The 11,384-nt window shown below is 30.2% G+C and overlaps 1 protein-coding gene and 1 pseudogene across 4 annotated transcripts; one reads left to right on the forward strand and one right to left on the reverse strand.

Moving 5' to 3' along the window:
• Nucleotides 1-771: 771 nt before the first annotated feature.
• Nucleotides 772-3,823, forward strand: LOC124820114 (LOB domain-containing protein 21 pseudogene; annotated as a pseudogene).
• Nucleotides 3,824-4,584: 761 nt separating this feature from the next.
• Nucleotides 4,585-10,577, reverse strand: LOC124820115 (phosphoribosylglycinamide formyltransferase, chloroplastic). 4 transcript variants are annotated; one of them, XM_088114950.1, is made up of 7 exons: nt 10,415-10,577; nt 9,440-10,004; nt 9,091-9,202; nt 8,687-8,863; nt 8,464-8,590; nt 6,815-6,942; nt 4,585-4,915 (listed from the first exon to the last, which is right to left on the reverse strand). In XM_088114950.1, the coding sequence occupies exons 2-6, from the start codon at nt 9,846-9,848 to the stop codon at nt 6,829-6,831; spliced, it is 939 nt and encodes a 312-aa protein (XP_087971076.1). In that variant the 5' UTR covers nt 9,849-10,004; nt 10,415-10,577; the 3' UTR covers nt 4,585-4,915; nt 6,815-6,828. The 4 variants fall into 4 exon arrangements, with proteins under 4 accessions (XP_087971076.1, XP_047147709.2, XP_087971075.1 ...); XM_047291753.2 differs by lacking the exon at nt 4,585-4,915 and adding an exon at nt 5,063-5,485; XM_088114949.1 differs by lacking the exon at nt 4,585-4,915 and having other exon boundaries at nt 6,561-6,942; nt 10,415-10,576.
• Nucleotides 10,578-11,384: the final 807 nt, after the last annotated feature.

Here is an 11,384-nt window from a genome sequence, read left to right on the forward strand (position 1 = left end):
GTAAAAAATATTAACTTTTTTTTCTATTTACCACTCTTAACCATTTAGTAAGCTTGTAGTAAAAGACTATAATAATGTATTTCAAAATTCATATAGCTTAATAATATTTGACATATATCTAGAAATTAATATGTAAGCATATTTTAAATAATGTATTATCCATAAAAATAATATTACATTAAAATGTGAATTAGCTTTTAACTTGGAATCTCCTAAACTTGATCAATTTTTGAAACTCTCAATGTAACAGTTAAAAAGAAACCAAAAATTGGATGAGTAATTAGCCACAAAACCAATCAACACATGCAGTTCTATCATCCTTCAAAGAGCAATGTAGACACCAACTTGATATGATATGATTGATAAATTAACCTTATCTCTTAAGCATGTAACCAGGTCCTTAGTCTATCCACATAGAAAAGTTTACCATGAGAGTTAAACCCATAAATAGATTTTAGTACCTTAAGGAATTGGTCCTTAATTTCTAGTTGATTGCATAATGTTAGTTATCTTGCCCACAGTTTTACACAATGAATATTTTGATTATTTGAACATGTTGCATTAAATACACCCTAAAATAAGTATTACTTTAATTTAATAAATTCTAACATATAATAAAAAGCTTAGAAAAAACTGATAAAACCGAAATACATTGTTGTAACGTCTCTCACTTTCTAGAAGGGAAAAACAAAAAACAAAAGAATATTCCCTTTCGAACTCTTATAAATAAATATTTACAATAAATTTCAGTCTTGCATTGAGAAACTGAGCATGGCTAATGAGGCAGAAGCCAATGTTGAAAAGCACAAAAGCAAGGTCTCAAAGTGTGTGAGATCACGAGCATCATCTCCTCCATGCGCAGCATGCAAGAAAATGAGAAAAAAATGCAGCAGTGACTGCATCTTTGCACCTTATTTTGGTTCTAGCCAGGGCTCAACGCTGTTTGCAGCAGTGCACAAGGTGTTTGGTGCAAACAATTTGTCAAAACTATTGCTAGAAGTTGAAGAGATTCATCGTAATGAGGCCATAAATTCTTTGTGCTACGAAGCTCAAACAAGGCTAGCCAACCCTGTTCATGGTTGTGTCTCCACCATTTCTGCTTTGCAACGACAGGTTTGTCTTATTATTACAATGTTTAAACTCTTGTTTGTTTATATTTTTACCATGAACTTTGATATTTTATTTATGTTTATAGCTAAAAAAAAGTTATTTTTATGATTTTAGTGTTTTTCTTTATTATTATTTTTGTCGCAATCCCTTTCCTATCCTTTTTAGCTAATCAGGACTATAAATATTTATAACTTAAAAAAATATTTAAAATATTCTTTGAGTTTTCGTTCATTGGTTGTCATTTAAAATTATTTTACATGTCATTCAAGAAAAAGAGTTGTTAACGACAAACATGGAGGAGGGTTTATGAGGCAGACCATCTTGGTTCTAAGAACTTAGTATTGACAAATTACATTTATGTCTTTATTAAATATAAATAAATAAATCAATTGATCTATACAATAATTCCAAATGACAGGCAATAAATGGAAACAGAGATTTAAATCATGTTTTAAAGAAGGAACACATAAGCAATCACCGTTATTGTTTTATTTTATAATATTGCATTCTATATCTTGGCTCATGTTTTTTCCTTGACAGTATTGATTCTATTTTGTTGATCTAATCCACAAAATCTATTAGATCCCCAATTTTTAAAAACCAGCAAATAAAACTCTTTCTTTCGTAATTAAAATCTTGGATAAAGAAAGGTTGATCATGAATAACTCCAATAAAGGTTTAAAATTATATATTTTAAATTCTTCCACTCTACTTGTATTTTTTTTATACATTATTTTGCTTTCACAATAGACAAATTGAATATGAGATTTATGTTTCTTGAAAATCTCATCATCTCTTTATATATTATAAATTAAGTTTATATATAGTTGATTTGAAATCTTTAATTTATTTGTTGCATATGTGTATTTATAAGGTTTTAGTCTTCTTTTTTTCTTCCAAATTTATTAAACCAACCTTATATATCTCAAATATCAGTTAGACGGAGATTGAATTCATAATCTCTCTTCCAACTATAGTGAGTTAACCTTATATCTTCTAACATTTTAGTCATTGGTCTATAGACACACATAAAACCAAAAGGGATATCAACTTCTTTAATGACAATGTGTTGAAGTGTGATGACACAAAAACACATTCAACTCTTTGTACATTGTTTTTTAGTTTTAAAAAATTGAGGATTAGGTTTATGGATTGTACGACGAGTCTTACATTTAACAATTAACATATAAATCTAATAAATATTTGTAATTCCTTACCAAAACAAGTTATTTAGATAAAACATTGAAAGAGTTGTTTATTTTTTTGAATTTTTTTCCTACATATCTTCATTTCTATCATCACATTATTTGTCAAGTAATCACTTCTCTCTCTTCCTTTAACTTTTATCTCTTGTCACTTTCTTCCATCAATTATCTTTATATAAAATATTTGTCTTATTAGACTATACTAGCATAATAAAGGTTTGTCTTAAAAAAACATATGAAAAATTCTTATTTTAATTGGAGAACATTGCCAAAAACTTATAAAACAATGTATTTATTTATATTTTTTAATAATATTGAATGAAATGGGATTAATTAATGCATGTATTTTTTAATTTTAGTTATTTATTAATGTATAAACAAACCGATACACATACAATGCATGTTAAAAAAAACTTGTTTAGAACTATTAATAGGAGTAAAATTAATCAATGCTTTTCATTAAATGTTGAGTTCTTTAAAAAGATATTGTTAATAATATTAATCGTAAATAAGAAGGTACTGATTTGGAGTTATTCAGGTGGCATCATTGCAAGGAGAGCTTGCTATGGTTAAAAATCAATTGATTAATACACAAAATTTATATGAAAGTCTTGTTGAGAGGACATATCAGCAACAACAGGCAAACATCAACGTAGTTGTGCAACCTTCTGCAAATAATGTGATGAACATGAGCTACTTCAACCCAGGTTTTGATCAGCTTTCAATGCAGACAGCACCTTCAACAGACAACATGCAGCCTCTTCCATTTTCTGGGCTTCCCCATTTCAACAATGGCATACCGCATTTCTTTCCATAAATTTTACTTTTCAAAATTTATATATAGTACTATTGTTTCATATCAGATCGTTATATCTACTATCAAATAGGACCTATAATTAATATGTATGTCATGAGAATGTTTTTCTGGCTACATCACTTGTTATAATACTATTTGGAAAACCTTTCTTTTTTGTAATGGCAATTTTGGACAACAATTACAACCCATGACAAATTGTTATGTAATTGTAGTATTTCTGACAAGCGTCGATTAATACATAATTGTGATAAATTTTGTAGTGATAGTATTCATGTATCACTATTATAAGGCTATTAGAAAAATCTTTTATTGTAACAATAATTTTGCAAAAAACAAAATATAATTTTGTTTGTGACAAGTGTTGATTATTAATACATAATTCTGACAAATTTTGTTGTGATTGTATATCCCTGCTAATACTACTCCACCATAAACATCATACAAAAAGAATTTGGAATGTGTCAATGACAAAAAATTGTGATGGATACATGTATCTTGAACAATCTTAGTCATAAAAGCTTTCCAAATTGTATGAAAACTTTTTGTGACAATAGCCACAACTGAAAAATAAAATTATCTATAAAAAGAATAAGTTACTTAAATCTCTAAATTTTTGCTTTAAGTAAGCAAACAAAAATGTTATATGCACTAGTATAAAAATAAGAAACAATGATGACCATTAAAAAAAAGAATTCATTATAATTTATACGAAAGACCAAAATCTATAGGTAATACGATGTTATTTATGGATTATTTAAGGAAAAAAAATTCATAAATAAATCATAGATAACGTTATTTACGAATTTTTCGTTAATAATTACTTACAAAAGATTGGTAAATAATAACATAAAAGATCCAAAAATGATTACATATTATTAAATCTATAGATAATTACATAAAGATAAATCTACATGTAATTAGTTACAGATAAAATTTTAAACACTATTTTTATTTTCATTATTATTACTTTTATTTTAGTTATTTTTATTTTTATTTTTTAATAAAATTATTATAAAAATAGAAATCATATTTTAGTAATTATTAAATTATAAAAATATAATAAATAATATTATTATTTTAATTAAATTAAATATTTATTAAATTTTAAATAAAAAACAAAACCGTTAGCATATTTAAATTATTTTTCTATTTAAAATTTAATAATTGTTTAATTTATATTTTAATATATTTTAACATATCAAATCAAATTTTATATTATTATTATTTCATTTTTTATTTTTTTTATTTTTTTATTTTAATTAATTTATTTTTATTTTTTAATATAACTATTATTATAATATAAATCATATTTTAATAATTATTAAAATATAAAATTATATTAAATAATATTTAAATTTTAAATTAAATTATTATTAAGATGGTGTTTAATGACTTTAGTAAGATAGAGAAAAAATAAAAAAAATATTTATTAAAGTGTTTTTAACAAGAAAGAGAACAAAATAAAAAGTTATTATTAAAGTTAAAAAGTAATATTTTTGAAAAAGTTGAAGGTGCATGTTAAAAAGTTAAAAATGGAATTTTTGGATATGCAAGATGAAACACTCCTAGAGGAATCTCATTGTGCATCCTATACCTCTTGCGCCAGAGCAGTTGGGCCTCGTTGTAGGGGTATTTTTGACATTTTCTACACTTTATTGATGGAGGTGCAAGAAGAAATGTGGGGTGCAGGAGGAAGAAAGAGCCTTTTCAAGAGTGCACTCACTACCTTATAGGTTATGTAACATTCTAGCCATTTCATCGATCCATCGTCAGCAACTTCTTCCTGCACTTCCATACACTTAAAATTTTAATTTTACTCTCTTTTTATAATACAAAATCTAGAGACATTGCGGAACACTTAATCCGGAATGTAAAGATTGTATTCTAAATTGTATATTTCATAATACAAAGATCGCATTTGTCCAATCTAAAACATAAATTTTAAATTCTGGGTTACACAATTTGGAATGCAAAAATAAAAAAAATACATCTCAAATTTATATAATCTACAATACAAATTTTGCACTCTAGATTATGCATTCTGAAATGTGTTTGTTATTTTGCCTTTCTAATTGCACAATCCAAAATATCTTTCTGAAGAAAAAGGTGGAGAGTGGAAGGAGACCAGTGGAGGAAGGTGATGAGTGGAGAGCACCGATGGAGGTTGAGGAAAAGGCTTTGGTGGAGGTGAAGACAGAAGAAGCAAAGCCAACAATGAAAGCGGACGAAGAGGCTCTGGTGGAGTGGACGAAGAAGAAAATAGAAGTGTTCGTTGAATTGGACGAAGAAAGGATGCCAATGGCAGTGAAGAGGGCACAATGGAGGTGGTGGAAGAAGGGAGAGAGATGTGCGCCTGTGGAAGAAAAAGAAGATGAAAGAAGATAAAGGCAAAAATGTTTTTCCACCTCATGCGGAAATGCAGTGAAAAATGTATGGAGGTGCATGAAGAAGTTGCTTCCAGCATCAAGTGGCACTCTTTGGCATTTTCTTTTTTCTATATTGAATTCTTACTGTGATAACTCTATAAATTTGTATCATTTCCAAAGTTTTAAATTGTCAATAAAGTTTCAAACATAAAAGTATGAAAATAATTAAAATTAGATAGTGAGAAAAACACAAAATTTTACATTAATTAGAGATAAGATCAATTTAGATTATATATATAGATGCAAAACTCACTTTACAAACCAGTTTTGTAGGATTAAGTTAAATTTAAAATCTACTTCCTAACATGTTATCAGAGTCATGAGTTTTAGTTCATCCTAACGAAATTCAATGTTTGTTGGGTTTATTGTTACTTTTGCTATCGAACTACTATCGGATCATCCATTAGTGTGTAATCCTACATTCGAGATGTATAAACCTCAACATGAGGAGAGTGAGTAGTATATACTTCAATGTGAGGAGAATGTGTTGGAAATCTCACATCAACTAAAGATAAAATCAATTTAGAGTATATATAAGACAAACCTCACCTTACAAGCTAGTTTTGTGGAATTGGGTTAGACTTAAAATTCATTTCTTAACCGTTAACATTTACTTTTGGCTATTGTGGACTCAATTTAATCATGCTACTTATATTTAGCATTTTTATGTGACAACCATCCACGGTAATATTAATCAAATTTTAGTTTGGTTACCTTTAACAGTCTTCAAATAAAATATGCTCAATAATTGAAGCTGCGGGAGAATACTTGTAAATAAATGGGTAGCATGGAACTGATGCATAGCAGTAAAAGCTTTGGCATTCAGAAACACTTCAATCACAGACTAAATATTTATAAATTACAAAATGTCTTATGGCACATCAAATTTCTTATCCAAATAGTATAGCAGATCATTTCTTTATTAAGGAGAAAAATCATGATATGTTAATGGAAACCTGTGCAGGGAAAGATGGAGTCCAAAAATCTACCAAGAGCAGATCAGATCAGAAGATAAGTTTGTGACTTCTTGTTTATTATATGTTGCCTTAGAGATATGATATCAGTGCACTGGAAATTATCTACCTAATAGTTATAACTCATTACTACAACAGCTTTGGGGTAAATGTGAAGTTTTCACAACCAAAATCCACTATAACAGAAACAAAAGTCCCATCAGATGCAAGACTTCATCATTGTAAAAAGATGTGTACAAAAACCTTTTACAGCACTCAAAGATATATAAAAGAGTATCATACCATATTAATGATAATCACCGAAACTCATTGGGGTTTTCTTTGCTTTGGATGAGAGGAACACCATCTTCCCTCCAAACAACACGCTCTTCACATAAAGCCTCCACCACCTCAACATATAATTGGTGCTCCTAAATTGAAAAAAAAAAATAAGTAAACAGTAATCAATTGGTCCAACTTGACCGACAGGAAGCAAATAACTAAACTACTCTACAATCTAGCATTTAAAGCTATAAATAAGATACACATAAACATCGATATTTCTCATTCCTTTTGTAGGTGAGAGGAAGACACTTGTATAACCAAAGAGACACCAACAACTAAACGATGACCCTACAAGTGCATCACCTCATTTTAAGGAATTAAATATAAATTAAATATTATTTCTAACATTCTAAGACCATCTTATAAAATCTATGAGCCATTTAATTTTCCTTCTTTTGGGCCTTTTACGCCCATCCTATCATTGGCAGTCTGCTAAGTTTCTAGTCTGTCGATTGCATAAATGTCGATGTTCATGAATATTTTAATCTCTTGAAGCAAAAAGAAAAGGAACATAACAGAATTCCTAACAAAGAACAGTACAAAGACACAACAAGAGAGAAAAAGAAGTGTATAACCTTTGCATTTACTATCAGCAAGACTCTTTCAAGAACAAAGGTATACAAATTAGACGCCCAAAAGATGTACCTTCCTTTTAAAAATGGAAAACTAGTATGACAAAAACACTCTGAAAAAAAAAATTCCCCCCGACAAGGAAAAAGTCCATGTATAAAAGACTTCCAACAGACTTAACAGAAATAAGAAAAAACTTGACCCAGTCATCTATTATTTATAATTTGGTCCTTTCCTCTATTTTTCTTTCTTCAATAAACCGGTAGAGGTTTTGCTCCAGTTTATATGCTCCGTAGATTCATTCCTTGGCTCCATTTCATTCATCCAGCAGTTCTTCTAGAACTGGCCTTGTTTAGAGTTCAATAGTCTATGCAAAAACTCTAACTTCCATCCTTTTTTTAACTGAAATGACAAGGCTAGAATATGGGATATTGCTCTGCATAACGATTCCTGATCCAAAATTCAAGCTATTTCTGTCTTGATTTCATTTCTAAGTAAATGAAGATATCTACAAGGTTTCACATTTACTGGATCTATCCCAACCTTAATTGGAATACGATGATCAACTTCTCTTGCTAGTGGCAACCCTTTTCGTTCACAAAAGGTTTGGAAAATTCTGTTCGTACCTTCTACACTTGCTTTTCTTTGTCACTTGTCAATTCTTTCCTGGTTACATGATCTTTCTCAACCACCCATAGCATAGACAAACTAGGACCTCCTTGGATGACAATGTTTTGATCTTGATGGATAAATGGCATTCTCAATTTCTATCAAAAACACTCTGAAAAAAATCCCCCGAATAGGAAAAAGTCTCGTTTAAAAGACTTCCAACAGACTTAACAGAAATAACTAACAACTTGACCTAGTCAACTATTATTTACAATTTGACCCTTTCCCCTATTTTTCTTTCTATGATAATCCTATAGAGTTTTTTCCATTTTAGATGTTCCCTAAATTCATCCCTAACAAATATATTTGTTGAACTCCATTCAGGATTAAAACTGTTCAATAGTTTAAAATACATAGTCTGCCATTACCTCATTGAGAACCCTTGCAGCCAACTCTTCTGCAGTATCATTAGCAAGCACAGGAACCACACGCTGTGCAAGGATACGCCCTGTGTCATAGTGTTCGTCAACAAAATGAATGGTAGGACCTGAAAACCTGACCAACACAGAAAAATGAAGCAGAGACATGGTATCAAGAACCAAGTACAATAATGTTTCACTAAGTGTTTGAGATATTTCATGAGAATTATACCTTGCTCCAGAAGCAATTACTGCTTTATGAACCTTCATGCCATAGTAGCCCTTGCCTCCAAAAGCTGGAAGAAGTGATGGATGAATGTTGAATATAGATCTTTCATAAGCTCGGATCAATTCCACAGGTATCAATTTGAGGTATCCAGCTAAAAGAACAAAATCCACCTCAAATTTCCTGATTAAAAATGTATTATATGTTAATAATGTAACCACTCCATGAAGCAGAGTGAAAATCATCCTTTGTCCGTTTTCACGGATTTTCCCATATTTGAGTTATACTGGTTTTCTTATTTGCCTTTCAGCTTTGCAAAGAATCAACACCTCAGATTCATGAAAAGAATAAAGACCCCGAAGTGTAAAGTTAAAAACAATTGCAGGAAATCAATTAAAGAAGTATCAGACCTTAGTGTATCAACAAGGTCACTAGGAGATAATCCTTCGGGTTCATCCTTTGCTATAGGGAACAATATAACTGGGATACCATTATTTCTTGCATACTGTGCACCTCCACACTCTGGTATTACATGAAACAAAAAACAAATTTTAGTAGACCACGGCTCAAAATAAAAGGGAGATAAAAAAATAGTCCAAACAAACATCCCATGCAACACAAGGAAGTTTAGCAGGCATGTAATCCTAATCCAGTTATCCAGTGACTATTATAAGCTAAGATTGAAGGAGATGGATACACTTCTATGATGACACAAAAGGGCAAAAATGAAAGTAAAGGGATATTAAGATAGAGAATTACCTCTTTTATTTGTGACCAATACAGTAACATCTCCATGAAGCGATCCCCTTTTAGAGGCCTCGTGAATTGATCTGAAGTTGGATCCTCCGCCAGACACGAAAACTGCTAGCTTTTTCCTTCTCACTGTAACCTGAGCCCTCAACTTACGGTCCTCCTCTGGTTCTGCAGTACTACTACTACTCTTGCTACACCATATTCTCCAAGAACTAGAATAAACTTCTTTATCCACAACGCTGATAGCATGTAAAGCTCCAGTAGGGGCTCCAAGATTCTGAGACTGGAGAAAAGGGTATGACGATAAAGAGTGTAGATGAGGGAAATTTAAAGAGAAGGGTTGCTTCACCATTGGAATTGATGGAGCTAGTGATGATTTTGGGCAAAATCTGGAAATAATCTGTTGAGCTTCCATGGAAAAATTAATGTAAACAGAAATCTATTATAGTATTTGATGCTGTTGACGAGGTTGAAAAGTTTAAGGTAAGGGATAGGTAAAGCTTATTGAAGGGGCCAAATGAAACAACACAATTACGATCTTCAAGACAGCGCTCTGTGTCAAGAACTTTGTCTAAACTTCCATTGCATAACAAAGAAAGTCACATCAATTAGTAACTATTGGCAATAAGAAAGCCAAGAAAAAACAAAAAGTTATCGTGTGAAAGAACACAAGCAAACCAGACCCAAAATAAGAATCCTTTTTAGAGCAACTCCAATGGGTTTGTTTATACAAACAAGTTCTTCGGAATATAAAAAAGATAACAAAGACGAGGAAACCCAGATAACAAAAGCACAATTTTTCAATTGTGGGAAACGAAAATCAGAAGCTTAGTCACAAAATCAATAGCAACATTTGCAGAAAATCAATATCAGAAGCACAAACCCAAAAAATATAAACAGAATCTAAAATCATAAGCACAGTTCCAAATATCAAATGCACCATGCAAAATCAGCAGCAACAACTGTGGGCAATCAAAATACCTTTTGGGTCTGTAGAGGAGTGACGCTTGTGCACGCGTTATTAAGCAGGTGACGAAGAAGGAACAGCGATAAAAAGATTCGACAAGGACGAGGTTACGACCCAAAGTTGGTCATTGGTGAGAGCGAAGAAACACTGGCGGCAACTGAATCCTGTCTTATGTTGAAATGTTGAAGTGTTTTAAATTGAAATTGTTTTTAACAAAAGTAATCCTAAATAATAATAAACAAATTAATAATAATATTCTAAAGAATTATTATTGTCTTTTATACTAAACATGTGGCTATGATTACCTAGGTCAGTTTGTTTGTTTGGTTTCTTATGTTGGTGATTAAAAGAGATTTAAAAGATGAGAAAATAAATAATAAAATATTTTTAAGTTTATAATTAAGTATTAAATAGAATTATATTCTAAAAAATTATTTATAAGTTTACCAATTTAATATGTATTTAGAAGTATAAAACAATAAACTTTATAAGAAATATAAATGATACATGTGAAAAATATAGTGTAAATTATTAAAAATACAAATTAGGGACAAATTAGTCTAATGTGTATGGTTACATTCGTCTAGTCAGTGCATCGAAAACTCATCTAATATGTGCGGTTAGATTCGTCTAATTAGTCTATATGCACATTTGTCTAATATGTATTGTTAGACTCATCTAATCAATGTTTGAACAAACTCGTCTAATATGTATTGCAAGACTTGTATAATTAGATAATGGATACAGTTGTCTAATGTATATTAATAGACTCGTCTGATAATGTGTATGAACAAACTTATTTAATGTATATTATTAGATTTATCTAGTCAGTGTATTAACAAACTCGTCTAATGTGTGTTGCAAGATTCATTTAATTAGTCTATGGACAAACTCGTCTAATGTGTATTCTTAGATCATTTAATTAGTATATGGAATGACGTGTCTAATGTTTTTTGGTAAACTTTTCTAATCTGTGTATAGACA

The sequence above is a fragment of the Vigna umbellata genome, chromosome 5, assembly GCF_029865625.1.
Source record: "Vigna umbellata cultivar VRB3 chromosome 5, Vumbellata_1.0, whole genome shotgun sequence".
In the NCBI taxonomy this organism is placed as follows: domain Eukaryota; kingdom Viridiplantae; phylum Streptophyta; class Magnoliopsida; order Fabales; family Fabaceae; genus Vigna; species Vigna umbellata.